Source organism: Giraffa tippelskirchi, chromosome 12 (assembly GCF_054371585.1).
Source record: "Giraffa tippelskirchi isolate mGirTip1 chromosome 12, T2T-mGirTip1v1.2.pri, whole genome shotgun sequence".
Taxonomy (NCBI): Eukaryota; Metazoa; Chordata; class Mammalia; order Artiodactyla; family Giraffidae; genus Giraffa; species Giraffa tippelskirchi.
This window is the reverse complement of record NC_137286.1, coordinates 104,429,861-104,451,365: the sequence shown is the minus strand read 5'-3', so window position 1 is coordinate 104,451,365 and position 21,505 is coordinate 104,429,861. Positions and strand designations below refer to the sequence as shown.

General features: G+C 43.3%; 1 protein-coding gene, 1 long non-coding RNA gene and 1 other non-coding gene across 11 annotated transcripts in view; 1 reads left to right on the top strand and 2 right to left on the bottom strand.

The window, feature by feature from the left end:
* LOC145530151 (phospholipid-transporting ATPase IB) overlaps positions 1–21,505 on the top strand; it is a 452,251-nt gene that overhangs the window by 174,075 nt on the left and 256,671 nt on the right. For all 9 annotated transcript variants that reach the window (XM_081551000.1, XM_081550992.1, XM_081551002.1 and 6 more), the window contains one exon: positions 21,072–21,244. In XM_081551000.1, coding sequence (XP_081407126.1) covers positions 21,072–21,244 — 173 coding nt within the window. The remainder of the gene's footprint in view (positions 1–21,071; positions 21,245–21,505) is intronic.
* Positions 17,304–17,375, bottom strand: TRNAF-GAA (transfer RNA phenylalanine (anticodon GAA)). The gene has a single exon. It is a non-coding gene; the product is annotated as a tRNA-Phe (tRNA).
* On the bottom strand, positions 19,162–21,503 carry LOC145530152 (uncharacterized). Its single transcript, XR_014071486.1, has 2 exons — positions 21,108–21,503; positions 19,162–19,694 (listed from the first exon to the last, which is right to left on the bottom strand). It is a non-coding gene; the product is annotated as an uncharacterized LOC145530152 (long non-coding RNA).

Genomic DNA, 21,505 nt, shown 5'->3' with positions numbered 1-21,505 from the left:
TTCCCAGAGACCAACTGCTGTAACTAGAAAGCAATGACTCTCATGTCTGTACACCACACAGGAAATGAAATCTCATTACTCCAATCCTGTTGTGTATAATATCGATGTAATTATAGGAATGGAAGTAAAAAATATACTGTAACTAATGTGATCCTGAGAGTCATACAACCTTACTTGACTAATTTACCTTAATTTCATGACATTTACAAATTGGCATTTATCACTCCCTGTTCACCCTGCTTTGTTCCCCCAGTAAGCTAGGTTTCTTACTCGAGGCACAAATGGAGTTGGAATCTTCCATCTACTCTACCCAGACAGCTCTTCGTAAGTGGGAAAAATGGTTTAGGCTTATAAAGAATACTTTACAACAGCGGAGTTTACAAAAAGAAAGGAAAATGGCTACTGAACTAACTGAAAAGGAACCCCTTACTTTGAAAAATATGTTTATTTGCTTCTGTGGTCCTAGTTTTACTTGGTCCCTAAGTCGACAGGAGAAACACAAAAAGTGAGTTCAGGGAAAAAAGTGAAAGACAATATAAGACATTGGTTGGAAATTTTATAGTCCACGTGCTGCTTTGTCCTCCTGAAGCTTGTGTTTTAAAGTCTTGGTGGTTCAGCAGAAAACACCCAGGAGTGTGACTGCAGCTATGGAATCCATCATGGCTGCACCCTGCCTGAAGAATGATGCCTTCGGGATGGTGTTGATGTCTTAAGTTATAAACGAGCCATCCAAGGAGCTCCATTTTCTGCCCAAAGTAACATTTCTGTACTGAGAGAAGCCTCCAGATCTCTGTGAAGGGAACACAGTCATCCTGGTCATGGTGCCTTTCCAGGGGTCCTGGGGAGGGTCCAGACGTATGCCCCCAAGAAACTGTATCAGTTCTATGAGGACCCTGGGCACACTCTAAGAAGCTTATTTTATTTTCAGCCATGTGTGGAATAAAGCATGCAAATTAGGTATTTTTTTTTTATAAATCATGACTCCTCACATAATGGTTTTTCCATTCCAGGCAGTTTTAGGCCTCCAATCAAGTCATTAGGTCCTGAATTGGTTGAAACAAATTAGCTTTTAAATGTCTCTGATTCCTGTTGGCGCCCATATTTCAGCATGAGGAGGTTACCATGGGCTCCCTGCCAGGACTGCCCTCTTGCTTCTGCCTCTCCTAGTAGGTGGTGTATTTGTTGCTTTATAATCCCTGCAACAGACTGGTTTCCTTATTCCCTTTTTTCCTCTGAAGAGTATAAAATACTATCAGATTTGGAGAGCAAAAGGAGACTGAGACTTTGAGAGACAGTGCGTTCTCTGACACAATCTCCACACCTCAGAATCCTCAGCGGCACATTTCTTCCTGTTGCTTGGCTCTCGAGAGAGTAATACTTGACTCCCTTTTCAAAATGGCAGTGTGACTGTAGTTCTAAATAGCATGGAATTGGGAGCAGTGCTGAAGTGAGCGAGGCTTGAAGACTGAAACCGCGTCTGAATCATTTCCAGTTGCCTCAAGATCACCTCACGGGTGGGCTTTTGAAGGTACCGGATTCACTGGTTGTGTTTCTGAGTGGTCTGAAAGCAAACTGTAGTCATCAAGTGAATATAGGGAGCCATGGAAGGACCCTTTCACTCTTTCCCTTCCTCCTTCTCTTATTCATAGGACTATTCTAGAACCAGGTAGGGGTGAACCTGCTTTTTCTCCCTCCCTTTGTCCTTCGTGCCAATTCTCCCCCTGAATGTGTCCACCTGCTTGTTAGCATCAGGCGTTACAAGGTAGATGAACAGATGAAATAGACATGGTCCCCATGAGGTGGAGGGGAGGCCTCCTGGGATGGAATTTGGGGAATGGCAGCAATGCATGTTACATGTCTGTTGTGTCTGTTGTCCTGAAGATTTGGGTCATGTGACCTGGAGTGCCAGGTGGCTGAGTGGGAGCCAAGCTGACTGTCTGTCTCCAGGACCAATGCTCTGCAGTTGCCAGTCTGAAATGCTTTAAGACGTCTGACATTCTTCCTTTCCAGAAGCCATGTCGTGTGTACACATAGTCACTGTTGAAGTCAAACCTAGTGGATACATGAGTTGTAGAACAGGATAGACGGAATCGCTGCAGGCCAGGTACATGCCTGCAATCTTTTTCAGATGCTGGCGACTATGTGGAGGTTATGTGTTTTATCAAGTAGGTTCTCATTTTAATATCTTAGGAAATGTGATGACATAAACTTTTCTCACTAGTATCTTATGTGCTTTTGGTAGAATATGAAGTCATTCCTCCAGAAGTAGGAAAGAATTATGGAAGAAGGATGTCTTGTGAACAGAATTTAGCAGATTCAGACATTAACTTTTGTCTGATGAGTATATTTTGGAGAGTGAAAGTGTTTGGAAGAGTGTTGAAAATACTATTCTGGGCTCTGCTGGAGTTCATGAGTTGAGTACGCTTACTTTCAATTAGCAGACCTGAGTGCTCCCTGTGAGTGATGCAGAGGCTCTAAAAAGAACATTTGATTTTTTATTTTATATTGGAATATAGTTGATTTACAATACTGTGTTAGTCTAAAGTATACAGCAAAGGGATTCAGTTATATGTATATGTGTATCTATTCTTTTTCAGATCCTTTCCCCAGAATATTGAGTAGAATTCCCTGTGCTATACTGTGTAGGTCCTTGTTGATTATTTTATATATATTGTAGTGTGTATATGGTAATCCCAAATTTAGTCAGTTGTAGTGAAGTGGATGAACCTAGATTCCATTATACAGATTGAAGTAAGTCAGAAAGAGAAAGACAAATATCGTGTATTTATGATATATACACACACACACACACACACACACACACACACACATATATATGGAATCTAGAAAATTGGTACTGATGAACCTAATTGCAGGGCAGGAATAGACACAAATGTAGAGAACAGACTTGTGGACACAGCAGGGGAAGAAGGGGTGAGATGAATTAAGAGAGTAGCATTGAAATATATACATTCAGTTCAGTTCAGTTCAGTCGCCCAGTTGTGTCCGACTCTTTGCGACCCCACGAACTGCAGCACACCAGGCCTCTCTGTCCATCACCAACTCCCGGAGTCCACCCAAACTCATGTCCATTGAGTTGGTGATGCTATCCAACCATCTCATCCTCTGTTGTCCCCTTCTCCTCCTGCCCCCAATCCCACCCAGCATTAGGGTCCCTTCCAATGAGTCAACTCTTCGCATGAGGTGGCCAAAGTATTGGAGTTTCAGCTTCAACATCAGTCCTTCCAATGAACACTCAGGATTGATCTCTTTTAGGATGGATTGATTGGATCTCCTTGCAGTCCAAGGGACTCTTAAGAGTCTTCTCCAACACCACAGTTCAAAAGCATCAATTCTGCAGCGCTCAGCTTTCTTCACCGTATATACATTACCAGATGTAAAACAGCTAGCTAGTGGGAAGCTGCTGTATAGCACAGGGAGCTCAGCTCAGTGCTCTGACCTAGAGGGGTGAGGTGAGGTGAGGTGGGAGAGAAGCTCAAGAGGGAGGGGATATATGTATACTTATAGCTGGTTCATGACATTGCACAGCAGAAACCAATACAACATTGTAAAGCAATTATCCTCCAATTAAAAAAACAAACAAACCCAATCTCCTAATTTGTCCCTCCCCACTTTCCCCTTTGATAACCATAAGTTTATTTTCTATGAAAAAAAGAACACTTTTAAAAGGAAATCTCCCAGTTGGTGCTTTCTTTCTTTGATTTAGGTTACATAAACTCAATTACTATAATTACATTACTTGTTTATTTACTTGGTTATTTATTCATTTGAAAAATCTGAGTGCCTTGGACGATAAGTCTTCTGACAGAGAGATAATGGTTATAAGCTCATGATCTGATTGAAGTTACAAATCAGGGGATTGAAATTTCAAATTAAGGAATAAGTTTCCAACTTGAGAGCTTAAGCACAGAGATCGTCAGATGTCCTTAATGTTCACGGGCATCCGGGGAGGGGTGAGCTAGGTTGTTTTTTTCCCATTTGGCTTAGATCTTTCTGCATTTGCTTACCTCAGTAGCTTGTCACCAAAGTTGAGTTCTACCAGGAAAGTGCAGACCTTTGTGTGAGGCAGAGGGTGGTAAATAAGTCATTTCAGGGGAGTGAGGTCTAAGCTGGTTCAGAGACCACTGTGAGCAGTACCTGAGGACATCCTGACCGTTTCCCTGGCAGCGGTTGATTTTACATGAGCATATCATAAAACCTATTACCTTCTCCCAGGCTTACCACACTTCAGAAATAGATTGTTTTATGTGTGCCGAAATAAAAAGGCTGAATTTTGCCAAAGTGGAAAGGAAAATGTAGAAGTTCCTATTACATGATTATTTTACATTTTATATATTCTTTCTAGAAAATAATAATTTTGCATTTGACTTGATAGAATGATGAACTGAGTAGGGGCTCAAAATCTTTTAGTGGTAGAGTTAGTCAATTGGAAATTCAAATTTGACAAGTTAAGGCTCTCAAATGGAAAAAACATCTTATGGTAACGAATCTGTCTGCAGTGCAGGAGACCTGGGTTCGATTCCTGGGTCAGGAAGATACCCTGGAGCAGGAAATGGCAACCCACTCCAGTGTCCTTGCCTGGAGAATCCCATGGACAGAGGAGCCTGGTGGGCTACAGTCCATGGGATCACAAAGAATTGGACATGACTGAGCTACTAACACACTTTCAAGGCTCCCAAATGGAAAAATGTCTTATCTTCCATAGTCTTATGGTTTTTGTTGTTTTGTGTTTTTAAGGAGTTTAGGAAATCCCTTACTCTTCTTTTCGTTTTTCTTTTCCTAGTGCCTTGGTGATGGAACAGAGTCCTCTTTTTCTCCTCCCTTCTAGAGAAAGAAAAGTCTGCCCATATTGCCTCCAGGGGCATCTGGCTAGTTTCCCTTGCTGGGTCCACAGCACACTACCTGCCCTCCTGCTGGATCACACTCATCTTTTAAAAAAATCTTCTGTCATGGCATCACCATAGTCTAGAAATCCGCCCAATCTGTTGCCACCAACTGTGCGTGGCTATTTAAATTAAACACAGTTGAAATGTCAGTTCCCTGGTTGCATCAGCCACATTTCAGGTGCTCCATGGCCATGTATGGACAAGACAGAAGAGCACTGGCATCCTCACAGAAAGTTCTATTGGTGATGCTGGTCTAACGTCCATAACAATTTCCTGTTTTGTAAAGCTTCACATGTAAACACCTTAACCTGGCTTCTAAGCCTTCTGCAGTCTTGCTGTCTGTACAGACTGAGTATGACTCACTATCAGGTGGTGAGGAAAACCCATGGGCTGGAGCTCCCAGGAGACTGGGTGGAACGGATGAGGCATCTCATTCCTTTTTCAAGAATGAGTGCTCCAACAAGCAGGAGGTGGGTCTGAGGAAAGGTGTGAATGGGAAGGTCAATTTCAGAAGTGTGGAAGATCTTGGTGAAGTACAGGGAACAAAGGGCAACCTTCCAGGCCGTTTTCTCTTCCCAGAACGAGGAGAATAGTTCCTGCTCTCCGAACCACTGCAGGCTACTGGGTGTTTGTGTGGAAGCATTTTTTGTTTGTTTGTTTAATTGAAGTCGACATCACAGACTCAGTGGACATGAGTTTGAGCAAACTCCGGGAGATGGTGATGGACAGGAAAGCCTGGCATGCTGCAGTCCATGGGATTGCAAAGAGTCAGACATGACTTAGCGATTGAACAACAAACAGCAACAGTTGATTTTACAGTGTTGTGTTACTTTCTGCTGTACAGCAAAGTGACTCAGCTATACACATTTACGTTCTTTTGTTCTTTTCCATGCTGGTTTATCACAGACTATTGAATATAGTTTCCTGTGCTATACAGTAGGACCTTGCTGTTTACCCATCTTATATACGCTGGTTTGTATCTGCTAACTCCAAACTCCCAGTCCATCACCCTCCCTGCTTCCCTCTTGGCAACTGCAAGTCTTGGGAACAGTTTTAAAGTGACTGATTCTTTACAAGGGCCTCCAGGAACACTGGGAATTCTAGATGGGCTTTCTGGAGAACAGAGTCTTTGAAGGTTAAGAAACTGGAAAATAAAAGGAAAGATCTGTGTTCAGGCAACTGGACATCCCAAGATCCAGGGCCTGAGGGTAGCAAAGGCATTGCAGGCTGGTTGTCTATATGTCCTGTGACTCCGGACACATGAGAACCTGTGTCTTCAGTCCATTCTCTTAGAGCTGCCATATTGGAAGGTGAGCTTGGCCTAAGTTCAGTTCAGTTCAGCCACTCAGTCATGTCCAACTCTTTGTGACCCCATGGACTGCAGCACGCCAGGCCTCCCTATCCATCACCAACTCCCAGAGTTTACCCAGACTCATGTCCATGGAGTTGGTGATGCCATCCAACCATCTCATCCTCTGTCATCCCCTTCTCCTCCCGCCTTCAATCTTTCCCAGCATCAGAGTCTTTTCCAGTGAGTCAGTTCTTCGCATCAGGTGGCCAAAGTATTGAAGTTTCAGCTTCAGCATCAGTCCTTCCAATGAAGGGCTAAGTGCTGACATGTTAGAAGCTTCATCACATACTGGATGTAGCATGTAATATTTGTGTTCCCCTCACTCGTTACTCCACAGATGGACAGGTGTGTGACTTTGGGTTAGCCGCCAAACCTGTGTGCATTCCTGCCATCCTGGCCGCCGTGGGCTCCTGGCAAAGCCCCTCTGGCTGGAAGGAAGCAGCGGGGAGCTCTTCCCGAAGTTTCCAGGGCAGCTCCAGAAACAGTGGTTTCTCCCAGTGGAATAAGAGACGGGGTCCCGGTAGGAACTGTGGACAGCCCTGCTTCCCCTCCGTAGATTGGCCATTCCATTCCTTCTCTTTTTACCTCCCTCCTCCTCGTCTCACCAAGACTGAGCACCTGGCTCCTCAAGAACTGGAAGTGTGTGAAAACAGTGATCTGAGATGGCAGGAGACCAGGGGAACCTCAGGGCCTGTTCCCTTCTGTGCATCTTTCAGAACAGAGGGAACGAGGGGGCAGCTGTGGGTTGACGACTGGCCACGTGGTCTGTGTGACTAATACAGCCGAGTCTCTAGCAAGCATGCTGGACCATAATCCAGGCCCAGAAGAACACTCCAGTCCTTGCCTGATGCCGAGAAGCAAACCATGTCACATAGAAGCAAGATGAACACGTGTCGACCTCTGCTCGTAACAGTGTGTGTAACTGTAGCTGCAGGAACACTAACGTGGGGGGAACAACTTGTGATTGCTGTTCTCTGTGACCCAGACAACGTGGCAGTAAGAAACACCGTGGCGGTTTTCATGGAGATGTGGGCACCCTGGGGGCAGAGCGTTCTCCAGTCCACAGTCAGTCCTCCCCCTTCCCCGTGGGTCTGTGGTTAAGTGGGCTCTCCATCCCTCCTCCTCCCCAGACACCTCACAGTTCTGAGAGGGGGTAGGCCCTGGGACCCCGCGCGCCCTCCAGGCGGAGCGGCCGAGCCGCCTGGCGCACTCCCCAGCCACTGGTTTCCTTACTTGTGCTGCTGCTTTAACTGACCCAGTTCTCTTCATCTGTTGTGAAAACTCTTGACAATCATACAAGAGTCATTTCCCCCCCTTCTTTATTGGGATTGTTTTTGCTGCACGAGGTGCACAGCTGGTCAGGAGACCTGTGCCCTCTGCTCAGTTTCTTGGCAAAGCCATCAACTGGTGGGTTTCTGCAGGGCAACCAATCGCATTACACCTGAGAAGTGCTGGACCTGGTTAGTTCTCAGCTGCAGGGTGTCTTTCCCCAAAGTCCTGAGGCTGTGGGGCCTGCTCTGAGGATTCACATGTGCCGACTGGTTTGCTGCGGCTCTTGTTTAGTTGCTCAGTTGTGACCCCATGGACTGCAGCACTCGAGGCTTCCCTGTCCTTTGCTGTTTCCCAGAGTTTGCTCAAACTCGTGTCCACTGAGTTGGTGATGCCCTCCAACCATCTTGTCCATGCTGGTGGGTGGCACTTTGTAATTGGCCACAGACCCCACCGCTCCTCAGTGTCAGCTATGCTTTTATTACCCGCCCGGTGCCCTGAGGTCATTTATCTGCACATAGATACATTTGTGTGCAGATAAATGACCTCCCAAAGCACGTTTTCAAGTTCTTCCCAACCAAAAGCCAATAGACAGGCAGATTTCTATTCAGTTTATTCAGTTGACCCTTGACCCTTGACCCATTATTAGAGCAGGGGTTAGGGGCACCTACCCCTGAGTAGTTATATTCTACTATCTCTGCCTCAAAAGCAAAGGAATGGATGACTCATTCAAATGCACAAAGCTGAAACATTTGGGGTAGACTCAAACCCTCCTTTTTCTGATTTCACATTTTGTGATCTCTAACAATATCACAAATTTTCCCCAGTTAGTTAATTTAAAGATCTATAAAATGAAAATATAGGCACTACATTTATTGGAAACCCTATAAATGTTTAAAACTTCATATAAGTGGACCCACACAGTTCAAAACCCATGTTGTTCAAGGATCAATTGTATTTGTATTTGTCTCTCCAACTATCTTCTGATAGTGGTTTAAAATGAACAGTTGAGGGGACTTCCCTCGCTGTCCAGTGGTTAAGACTCCACGCTTCCACTGCAGGGGGGCATGGGTTCGATCCTTGGTCGGGGAACTAAGATCCTGCATGCCGAGAGGTATGGCCAAAAAAAAGAAAGTCGAAAATGAAGAGTTGAAACAACATTCACGAGAGGAAATAAAACTGCTGAAGGATAGACTAGGAAGGCTTAGGGCCAGGATTACAGATTAACTGCTTTATTAGTCTGTTCGTTGGTGACATTGATCTTAATGACTGTGTTTATCAGGGTGGGAAGCTGGTATGCTTCACACTGACTGAGTGAACAGTCCTGGTATTGAATGACCCTGGTTTCACTGCTTTTGATCTTACTGGAATGATTTTTTGCTGCTAGGTTTCCCTTCTTCCCCAAATGTTGCTGAATTGACACAAGCAAAATCCTCTCCATTTCACATACTTCTCTTATTTGTTCTTTTGAAAGTGTTGATCTCGTGACTGGCTACAGCCTGAGCCTGACTGGCAGTGATGTGATCACTTCCTCCCCACGTTCCTCTCTGTGGTCAAGGGCTGTCTTCTAGAAAGGCCGTATCAAGTTCGTCCTCTGTTGTGAATGAAAATAATCAGTTGGTGAAAGCCCAGAATTAGAACCCTCTTGGTATATTTATTTCTGTGTCTCAAGAATTCTGATTTAAAGCAGACATTATTTCAAGTCATGTGAACAGTAGGTCGTTCAGGAGTCTTGGATGAATCAATGTTTTCTTCCCTTCTCTGGAAGAAAATGTATTTAAAGTAAAGGTCAATTCTAGCCTGGATTTAGAACCTATTAAATGTGGGTCTGGAGGGAAGAGCTGCTACTCTTTTAAAAATTCTTCTACATAGCTTTCAAGCACTAGGAACACTCTGGTCTTCTGCATATCATCATTTCACACTTATTTCTGGTGTTGGTGTTTTTCTTTTCTTCTGGGGTGTAGCACAGATACCTAGTGAATTTGAGCCCTTGTGGGTCTTTGGGCTTGTTCAATTTGGGAATAAATTAAGCCTTTAAAAATCATCTTGGAGGAGTTTATTAGGCTTTGGACTGCATCTGAGAAGGATGCGTCATAGCCCCTTGTTTAATTAAGAGGCTCAGAAGTCAAACCCCGTGTCCATCCATCCGGCCTTCCCCCCATCCCTCCGGCCGCCCCCAGCTCCATGAAGGTGGTCTAGCTATTGATGGAGGTGACGGCTCCTCCCACAGCCTTACTCTGTTAACAACAGCCCTGGTACTTCTGCTCCAGAGAAGTCTCCAATCCCACACTTCCCCAGCCCAGCCTTGCCCTCTGTGGCTGTTGGCACAGCCCCTGGACTGGTCTTCCACTCCCCAACCCACGGCTCCCTTCCCTCAGCTCTCCTGTCGCTCAGGCAAGGTTGGAGCATACTCCGCAGGTCAGTCTCAGAAAAAGGCCATGGGGAAGGCATCAGTTCAGGGAAGAGGTCACCTGTGGAAACGCAACCTTTCCTACGCTCTTTACTGTCTTCACTGATTTATTTGGTTTTATTTTTTCATTTTTCAAATGTGTATGCCGTGGAGTACACCCCTGGCTTTTCTGACTGGAGACTATCGCTTAGAAAGTGTCTAAGTATGCAGCAGTGTCCACGCGGACATGAGATGTTTTCCTAACAGAGCTGAGGGTTTGTGGACAGCTGGCCTCTCCTCTCACATGACAGTCTCTTCTCCCATCGACTGCTGATTCGGGGAGAAGTGCAGAGGACCTGTGGGCAGACTCTTTGCAGAACTGAGCCAGGGTGGGTCAGCTCTGGTGGCAGCCAGGCCCAGTCCTCCTCCTTCTGTGCTCCTGCCTCAGTGCCCCCGGATGAGAGCCCATGGTCCTGTCTTCTTCCTGTGGGTGACACTCCTCACTGCCCGCTTGCACAGCCTGCAGCTGCCACACATGCCACACACAGATCATTTTCCTGATCTGCCTTCACTGTTTCTCTTTCAGAAATTTTTTTTACCCTCTCTGTTACTCACACAAGTCTAAACACAGTCTGGACACATTATAATTCCTCTTAGAGTCCAGAGGCCTTTAGAAGTAGGAAGTGCAAAGGCCGTATCATCGAAATATTAACGTTAAAAGCTTAAATCTCCAACGTCAGGAAATTAACTAATATTATTCTCATTTTTTATATGGCATCCATAAGGTTTATTTTAAAAGTTAGCCTGTGTTTTTAAAGAATCTGGTCTTATCATACAACAAATCAGTAGTTCAAGAACTGAGATGGTTCTGTAGCAGTTGCAATGTGCTCCGCATGAGGATGTGACAGATGTTAGCATTTGTCACTGAGGAGCAAATTAGGCCTTTAGTTTGTAATTGGTATTTTATCTGTTTTTTAATTGAAGGATAGTTGATTTACAATGTTGCATTAGTTTCAGCTATACAGCAAAGTGTCAGTTAAACATATACACGTACGTATGTATGTATGTTGGGCTTCCCAGATGGCTCAGTGGTACAGAATCTGCCTGTCAATGCAGGAGACACAGGAGACTCAGGTTTGATCCCTAGGTCAGGAAGATCCCCTGGAGGAGGAAATGGTAACCCACTCCAATATTCTTGCCTGGGAAATCCCATAGACAGAGGGACCTGGCGGGCTACAGTCCCATGGGGTTGCAGAGTCGGACACGACTGAGCACACACCAAGCACACACACATGCCCAGAAATACCTAGACTTATGAATTTAATATATATACTTCATTCAATATTTTATAATAATCTATAAGGGAAAAGAATCTGAAAAAGAATCTAGTATATATATATATATATAGAGAGAGAGAGAGAGAGAGAATGAATATATTTTTTAGATTCTTTTTCAGATTCTTTCCCCTTATAGATTATTACCAAATATTGACTGTAATTCCCTGTGTTGTACAGTAAGTCCTTGTTGAGGTATGTTATCTTTCCTATGTGAGATTAATAGCACTGTCTTCCTTTGCCAAAGTTTACCTGACCTAGTTAATCACACAGTTCATTAGAAATACTCTACCAACTTTTTCTGTAATGCTTTTCTTTTTGCATTTCTCAGCTCAATCACCATTGTATTTGCTTTAGGCACTTTATAATTCCTCCAAGAACCAAGGTGACTTTAGAAATAGTTAAGTGCAATGACTATATCATAGATAGGTTATAAGTTGAAAATATAAATCTGCAAAGAACCAAAGTGACTTTAGAAATAGTTAAGTGCAATGACTATATCATAGATAGGTTATAAGTTAAAAATATAAATCTGCAAAGATAAGGAAATTAAGCAATTAAGCTGAGTTTGTTATGTGGAGAGTAAAATTATTCCTGGCGAGTGGCTTTTTTTTTTTTTTTTTTTTTTTTGTGGTCAGGGAAGGGGATAAGGCCCAGAAATTTTGGAGTCTACGAGGTACTTTAGTGATAAATGTGTTATTTGTGACTCTTTCAGAATCACTGATGATACTTACATCTTTTTTTTTCTGTTGTATTTATGTGTGAGTTCTTTATCTATTTATTTTTAATTTTATTAAAGTCTAATTGATTTACAATGTTGTGTTACTTTTTGCTGTACAGCCAAGTGACTCAGTGACACATACATATGTTCTTTTCCATATTCTTTTCCAATATGGTTTATCACAGGATATTGGATGTAGTTTCCTGTGCTCTACAGTAGGACCTTGTTGTTTATCTATTGTGATGATTGTAAATATGATTTGCCATGTCCCCAAAATAGACAGCTACTTCCTGAGACCCAGTTTGGACAGATGTGTGAGAAGCAACTGTTGTGTGGAATTATAGAGGGTCGTTTTCTACACAGCTGAGTGATCACTCACAAATGCCAATGTCACATTCTTCTTGCAAGAGGGTCATGCTTTGAAGTCATTTCTTAAAGAAAAAGGTTATCTCTTTTCTCCAAAATTGCCAAAAGGATCCATAGTCGAAGTTCAAATACCAAATGCTTTTTCATGCAGCTACATTATTTCTGAGATCTTATTATACACAGTTGGGCTTCCCTTGTGGCTCAGCTGGTAAAGAGTCCACCTGCAATGCGGGAGACCTGGGTTCCATCCCTGGGTTGGGAAGATCCCCTGGAAAAGAGAATGGTTGCCCACTCCAGTATTCTGGCCCAGAGAATTCCATGAACTGTATAGTCCATGGGGTTGCAAAGAGTGAGCGACTTTCACTTCACTATACACAGTTATGCAAGAAACATATCTGTTCAGTATATAAAAGGATTCCTGGTACTAAAACCAAAATCTAGTTTTTTGGAAGAAAATAAGTTAAGCGTATTTGGGTTGCTACTTAATATCCTTGGAGAAGTGAAAGGAAGTACATATTTTCAGGGTTTTTTAACCTCGGTGATGTGAACTGTGTCACAACTGTTAGTTGAATTTTCTTTCAATAAATAGTGGAGACTGATAGTTTTCAAACTTTCTAGGCTCTGAAGCCTCAGTGAATAAATGGTCTCTTTCTTATAAATGACACTTGTGGGTGAATGGCTGCTGCCGTTTCTTTTACACTCCCCACTTGCTGAATCTCTTTTCTAACACTGCTGGGGCTGCGTTTTCAGGAAATCCTGGATCTTTGTGGATGTGAAATGTAAAAAGAAAAGAAGGACCTGAAAAAATAGTGTTCCGGCTCTGAAGAGAGATTCTTGGTGCTAGCCTATATAAATGGTTGTTATTAGTCAGTCAGTGTTAGTTGCTCAATTGTGTCCCACTCTTTGTGACACCATGGACTGTAACCCACCGGGCTTCTCTGTCCAATTCTCCAGGCAAGAATACTGGAATGGGTTGCTCTCTGCTTCTCAAGGGGAACTTCCTGACCCAGGGATCAAACCTGGGTCTCCTGCGTTGCAGATGGATTCTTTACCATCTGAGCACATTACCCTGCATAATGTCCCCCGTGTATTATGTGAATTATTCCACTGCACTTTGTTGCATGTCATGAATTCCAGCAAATAGAAGTCTGCTTAATTCTTTAAGCATCCAAAGATATTTCAAACTGTTAGTCATTTGAGAAGTGCAAATGGAAACTCCTAAATCTAACACTACCTATCCATTAGAATGGCTGACATTAGCAAGACAGATGGTGTCAGTGTAGACAAGGATGAGGCATAGTTAGAAAGCTCAGATGGGACTGGTGAGAAGGCAAAATAACACAACCACTTGGGAAAAGATTCTCACAGTTTCCATAAAGTAAACATGTGTGTTCTGTATGTATCCGTATAGATGGTAAGACAGAGTAATTCCAATTTGGGAATCTACCAAAGAAAAATAAAAACGTATGTCCACACAAAGACTAGTATGCAAGTATTTATAGTAGAATTAATTCAGAATATCCTAAGACTAGACACAATCCCTGTGTGTAATAACGGGTGAGTGAATGATTGTGGAGTAGTTATACCCTGGAATACCACTTGGAAACAAAAAGGAATACGCTATTGGTAAGTGCCTAAATATTGGACAAATCTCAAAATATTAGGCTGAATGGATAGGTGAGACAGAAAAGACTAAACTCTGGTTCTATTTATATGGCTTTCTAGAAAAGGAAAACTGTAGTAACAGAAGTGGCAAAGGCTGGCAGAGGAAGGGATGAAATTGCCTGTAGAATGTCAGGTGGGGACATTTTGGAGTGATGGAGATCTGTGTTTTAATGGGAGAAGAGGTTACGTGACCAACTTGTAGAGAGATTCTTGGGGTTGGCCTATGTCCTCCATTGTTATCGTTGTTTAGTCACTCAGTTGTGTCCAACTGTTTTCGACCCTATGGATTGTAGCCCTCGAGGCTCCTCTGTCCATGGGATTTCCCAGGCAAGAATACTGGAGTGGGTTGCCATTTCCATCTCCAGGGGATCTTCCCAACCCAGGAATCGAACCCACGTCTCCTGCATTAGCAGGTGAATTCTTTACCACTGAGCCAGCAGGGAAGCCCTGTTGTTATTACCCTACACAAAAATATCCCTGTGCACTACTTGAATTATTCCACTTCATTTAGTTTTATGTCTTGAAACCCTTTTGTAATCTTTTGGCAAAACTCATTGAATTGTACACTTAAAGTGGCTCAATTTTGTGTTAATTATAACCCAACGAAGCTGATTAACAAAACCAAACCAAACAAACCTCTGGAGAGGCTTTTGCGCTTGTGCAAATTTAGTAAATTGGGTTGGTTTACTCTGAGATTAATTTTTTTAAATCAGAAATGTAAGCATTCTATAGGAGGTGGAGATGGCTGGTGCTGGGAAAGGCCTGATGGGAGTGGGGGATGGGGTAAAAGGTGATGTGAGGATACCTGACAGGCGCCTTGTGTTTGTATTAATAGCAAGAGACCATGTGATCTCTTGAGGATGTTTGCTTCATGCCTGTGATATATCACGCCATTTTCCCTGAAATTATTTTTGTTATAGGAAGTCTTTGAAATGTTACACATCTGACAGATTCCTCTTCTCTTGAACCTTTGGGCCATAGGATGACCACGAGCCTAAGAGGCTCGCGAGCCCAAAGTTCCCTCAGGAGAAGGTGGTTCGCCCTCGAATGTGAAAGCTGTGCAAGTTCTTGAGTGTGATTTGATTGAGTTGCCGCCCCTGAAACTCAAACCATCCAGGCTTTTCAGCATCGTCAGCTCTGAGCGCGTTGGAATTTACAGAACATCAAAGTGAGAGCTGAGGCAGCTGCTGCTAGCAGGGCAACCTCAGACATTCCCTAGAACACTGCCAAGGTCAGGGAAGAGGAGAGTGACCCGCCTGGACAGAGTTCAATACTGCTGCACTGGTTAATTTTGAAGCAACATTCCTGCTATCTGCAGACTGGTAGTCATGCATCCAGGGTCTAGAAATGGTTGTCTTTCCTGGTTTGTTTATTAAATCTAAAGTCAGAACAGTAGCACCACCTTCCAGATCCCATCTGCCTGTAGGCTGAGCGAGGTGCACTTCAGCTGTGCTCAGGGGCCATCTGATGAACATCTGATCTGTGAATCTGCAGAGGAGAACCATTTCCTGAGATCACAGGGTAGCACTGTCTATGTTGTTTATCTAATCATATTTAAAAACCCAGGAAGGCAGAGGCAAGCACTGACTTTACTGATAAGAAGTGCAGGGTTCATTGTACAGCACGTCTGGGTAAAAGTGTCTGGTGTGACTCAGGGATCAATCTTTACTCAGAGTTGCCCACTGTTGGCTTTAAGTCTTGTGTGCTTTTAATTGTGAAGGAAAATGGAGAATGTGTATGAAAAGCTGGAAATGTAATTTTTCATAGCAATGCCTAAAAGGCAAATTCTAACGAAGAATTTCGGAATGTTTTGCATCTTTCAGGCAATGAAACCCCAGCCCCAATTCCCTATGCCCCTTGTAACAGCCAAGTCTATTGTAACTTTCTGTAATTGGTTTTTTATTAAAATAAGAGAGTGTAGTATAAATTTTAGCAACTAGGCTAAATAGGTATTAACAGGCCCTGGGATCCAACCACAATTTGTAACATCGTTCCTTTGGGAAAATGGATTCTAAGTGCCCCATAACTAACTTACAAATAGACTTTTGAATCATAGTCCATTTGAGAATAAGGAACTGTTTGTGATAGTAATACCTCCAATTGGCTTGCTACAGAATTACACAGAAGGGACCTATATTCTGCCACACATGTGTGGTGAGCCGAGCTAGTCTGGGTTTGATCAAAGATTATTGCTGAGTGGGCATTGAAAGCGTAGGAATTAAAAACCAAAGTAGAGACTGGAGACAAGTCAAGGGCGGAGTTGGGAGGATGGGTCTGGAGGGGGTTTAGTGGTAGGAAAGGTTTTTAATCTCAAAGGCACAGGTGTGATTCTGAGCCGATGAAATGAGGGGAGAACAGGTGACGAGGGAGGTTAAGTGTAGAAAACGTTGAAGACAAAAAGGCTAGGATAGGAGGAGGAAGGTGAATCAAGAACCAGTCTTTTTTTTTTAAACCTGGAAATATAAATTGTGTTTTAATTGGTTTGCAAATATTCTTATTAAATTAGAGAAGGTGAATTATACCCTTATCTCTTTTACACTTGATATTATTTTCCATACAGTTTATAGATTTTACTGAGGAGTGTTAAATCCAGTGGCATTCTTAAAAAAAATGAAAGAATGTCATTTGTAGCAATATGGTTGGATCTAGAAATTATTATACTAAGTGAAGTAAGTCAAAGACAAACACCATTGATATCACTTATATATGTCCATGGGGTCACAAAGAGTCGGACACCACTGAGCTACTGAACAACAATAAATACGTGGAATAAAAAAAAATGATACAAATTATAAATGAACCTATTTATAAAACAAAAATAGACCCTTAGTCATAGGAAGCAAACTCATGAAGAACCAGTCGTTTTTAAGGAAATATAATATCAAATGTACCAGGAAGGCTGGATATCTTACGTCTTCCAGACAAACAAATGCTTCCGAGACCTATAAATAATCTCTTAAAAATACTACATTGAAGGATTAGCTGAGACACATTCATTCATTTACTAAGTTAGCACATTTACTGAGCACCTGCTCTGGGCTTGCATGATCCGAGTTTGGCAAAGGAAGTTTCTACCTTCATCAAATTTACAATTGAGTACAGTTCTAGCCATACTCAAAGATGAGCCAGAGCTAGCTGGGGCAGAATGTTGGTGAGACCTATGTGAAAGTGAAAGTGAAGTTGCTCAGTCGTGTCTGACTCTTTGCAACCCCATGGACTGTAGCCTACCAGGCTCCTCCGTCCATGGAATTTTCCAGGCAAGAGTACTGGAGTGGGTTGCCATTTCCTTTTCCAGGGGATTTTCCCAACCCAGGGATTGAACCTGGGTCTTCCGCATTTCAGGCAGATGCTTTACCATCTGAACCACCAGGGAAGTCCACCTATACTCTGCCCATAAGAATATTAGGTTTTTATTCATTCTCTGTGTGTGTATTTGCTATCCGGATGGTATAGTGGGACTTCTGGGGGTATATACGCCCCCAGAGCATAGTAGGTACTCGAGTAACCACATCTTGGTTGGTTGATGGTAATAGGTCTGACTCATGTAATTGCTTAGTTGAACCCTTTTTATTCACGGGGAAGCTTGTATTTGTTAATGTACTGCACTCTTTACCAGTGTATGAGAAATTGCCCAGTCAATGGAATATGAACGTAAAATCTCCTTTTTTTTTTTTTTTTTTTAATGTTTTTTAGTAACATTTAGTGTTCTTACTGCAAGTGGAGAGCTTGGTCTCTCTCCATCTGGAGGGTGTAGTTCAGCATAGCCAATGGGCACCACCCGCCCCAGTGGCCGTGCCCTGCTCATCCCAGTTCCGTGTATTCCATGTATTTGTGGCCTTGTCTCCCATGTTGCACACATCTGACACCACCGTTGCCACGCTGGAGTAGAAGGCTCATTCCAGACAGTAAATGTGATGGGTTGTTGCTTGTTCAGTGACCGTGTCCTCCTGGTCCTTTCATCTCTGTGTCCACCACTCCAAGAAGAGCGCTGCATTGCACGAATTCACTGAGCGACCTTCTGTCTTAGCTCAGTCTGCTGTCACAAAAGTACATAGTCTAGTCTGGTGGCCTAGACAACAGGAACTCTCTCCCCGTGGTTGTGAAAGCTGGAAGACCAGGACCCAGGACTAGACCCAGTGTCTCATGCAGGCTTTCTTCCTGGTTTGTCTTCATGAGGGTTGAGAGGGGAAGGGAAAGAGGAGAAGTTCTCCTGTTTCTTCTCCTAAGGGCACAGCGGGGTTATTATGGGCTCATTGAATTCTGTCCTTTGTGCATCTTATCTCGGGCCACTGTCCTGCTTTTCTCCATCTTGAACCCCCAAGGGTGCACAGTCAGGGGCAGCTGTGGTGGCTGATGGTTTGATGACTGCAACACCCTTTGTTTGATGACTGCAACACCCTTTATTTACTGACACGGCAGGTGACATTTTTGGCTCATACCATCTTGGGCCTAGTTGGTTTTAACCAGTTTTATTCTCTGCAGCTTCTTCCTGAAACTTAGATAAGAGCAATTGATTGACATTTGAGGGAGGGGCTGGGGTATGAAGGGCTTCCCTGGTGGCTCGGTCGTTAAAGAATCTGCCTGCAATGCAGGACACCTGTGTTCGATCTCTGGGTCAGGAAGATCCCCCAGAGAAGGCCATGGCAGCCCACTCCAGTGTTCCTGCCTGGAGAATCCCATGGACAGAGGAACCTGGCAGGCTGTAGTCCATGGGTTCACACAGAGTCAGACACGACTGAGTGACTAACTTTCACTTCAGGGTATGATTCCAGGGGAGCAGCCTTGGTAACCCTGGAGCATATTTTATCAGCACATTTCTGCCATCACGCGCCCTTTGCTCAGACTTCTTCTGGGCCCACCCCCCATTCATGCCTGAACCTCCGTGGACCACATCTGCAAACCCAATCTCATCGCGGTGGTGAGAAGTTTCCCAGGAGGGTGCTCTGGCCACTGTGCACTGGCCCCGGCAGGCATGCCCTCCGGAACTGCCTGGACCTGTTTGAGTTCCCCTGGAGACATCCCCAGACTGCCAGGCTGGAATTTCCCTAAGTAGCTGTAATTGTCTTCTCTACCCAAATTCTGAAGGACAGGCTGTTGGCACAGATAAAGTAAACATAGATGTTTTGTTTGAGATTCAGAATTATGCAACTCACCAAGAGTAAGAAGCATAAAGTGTCCTTTATTTTTATTTTCAGTAGGAGTCCATTTAACCTTTTTTCTTAGAGCATTATTTTATGACTTCCTCTATTACCGCGTTGACAAAGCAGGTCTTGTCACGGATGGCTTTTATTCACTGCCTGAAGTGGCAGAGATGTGTGTTTTCCTTGATGTGGCAAGTTCCTAGTGAATAAATAGTAACAGAAAGTGGAATGGGTTTGACTGGATGCCTATTACCTGCCAAGTAGGTTACGCTGAGTAGCTCATTTTTCATAAGAAAGGCGCTATGAAGTGAGTATTCTTAGCTCCATTTTACACTTGAGGAAACTGTTATTTAAAGAGGTTTTGCATTTTGCCCAAGGTCACAGAGGCAATAAGGGGAGAGCTAGGACCAGACCCTAGGCCACTTGACCATAGAACGACAGTTGTGCCTTAGATGCATCTTTTTTGAAATTAATTTCTACTGGAGTATAGTTGCTTTCCAGTGTGGTTAGTTTCTGCTGCACAGCAAAATCTTTTTGATATTGACAGCCTCCTGTTGAGAAGGAAAGTTGAGCAGTCAGACAGTAGAACCTGCTTCTCACCCTGTGATGGTAGCTGATCCTCAGTTTAACGAGGGGTAGAATTCCAGTTTATTCTACATGTTTCTTAACTGTATTTATGTTATCAGATGACAAATATATGTATATGTCACTTAATAGCTGAAGGACAGTTGTCCAAACAGAGTGATTTCAGCTGACTGGTGTGCTTCCCGGATTAATTTAAAGCAGGTTTTTATTATGAGCCCAAAATATCTTCTTATATTTGAACTGGATATCCTATTTGTAATCATGAATTCCCTAGGAAGATCAGAACATCCTTTTTTTTAAATCTTAAAAATGGTTCTATAATGAACTTATGGTTGCTGGAGGGAAAGGATGGGGGAACAGGATAGTTAGGGAGTTTGGGTTGGACATGTACACACTGTTCTATTTAAAATGGGTTATCAGCAAGGACCTGCTGTATAGCACAGAGAACTCTGCTCAGTAGTTATGTGGCAGCCTGGATGAGAGAGGAGTTTGGGGGAGAATGGATACATGTACATGTATGGCTGAGTCCCTTTGCTGTCCATCTGAAATTCACAACATTGTTAATTGGCTACACTCCAGTACTAAATAAAAAGTTTAAAAAAATAGTTCTATGCTTTAATTCCATCTGATAATAGATATCACACTAAAACACTTACTCAGGCTGGTGGTAACTTTTTAAAAGGTACTGGTGATTTAATTTGGTTGAATATTTTTTTGTAACATGAAAAAAATTATTAATTCGTTTCTTACTCTAATGATTCATGGAGAAAGATGGTTTAATCTGCAGATCTCAGCAAAGAAAAGAAAGTGACCTTTTGTGTTATTTTTATATCCTCTAATTTCTTTTGCATGCTTTGAAGATGACCTTGTGTAAACTGAGAAGTTCTTGGCATTTAAGTTCCAACAACGTTATCACCCTCACCTGCCCCCCCAAAAAAACCCATTTGTATTTATGGAATTTCCTGTTCTAGGAACACCAAGAATAATGTGTATGTAGGTAAAGGAGAGGAGAGAAAGAACCTTAGCAATTAAAGTTCCAATGGAAAAGAATTCGGATGCTCTAGGTCAGATGAAGATGGCAACCACAGTAGGTTATTGTAAATATCACTATGGGGATGTTTTCACCCATAGCACAGACCTAGGCTGTGGTCTGTTGTAATATCAATGCATCAATAGGCCAAGTTGAGCTCTGTTTGTATGTTTTACATTATAGGGGGCATGTTTTCATTTTAAGGAACTTGCTTTGGATTTCTGGGTCTTTTTTCTGCTGTTTAAAAGCTTCTGTTTCTGCTACAATGAGATGTAACACCCGGCCTCCCCCTCCCCCCACTGCTTTGTTTCAGGCTACCCGGGCAGCCATCACCCAGCACTGCACTGACCTCGGGAGCCTGCTGGGCAAGGAGAACGACGCGGCCCTCATCATCGACGGCCACACCCTCAAGTATGCGCTGTCCTTCGAGGTCCGGAGGAGCTTCCTGGACCTGGCCCTCTCGTGCAAGGCGGTCATCTGTTGCAGGTAGGTTCCAGGCTGCCCCAGGCTCATGCTCTGACTTGTCCATGTCCTTCATTTATGTAAAAGAACCACACATGGGAATTCTAAGTGTGAAGTTGCGGGGGGAAAAAAAAGCAAAACAACAATACGGATTCAACTGTCTGTTCACAGATTTTGTGGAAGGCAGTCAACGGTTTTTGCATTTTTGTTTTCTTTACTGTCTTCTGAGAAGGTAAAAGTGATCAGAGCCAGGGTCTCTTAGCAGGCACACTGCGGTGTCTGTGA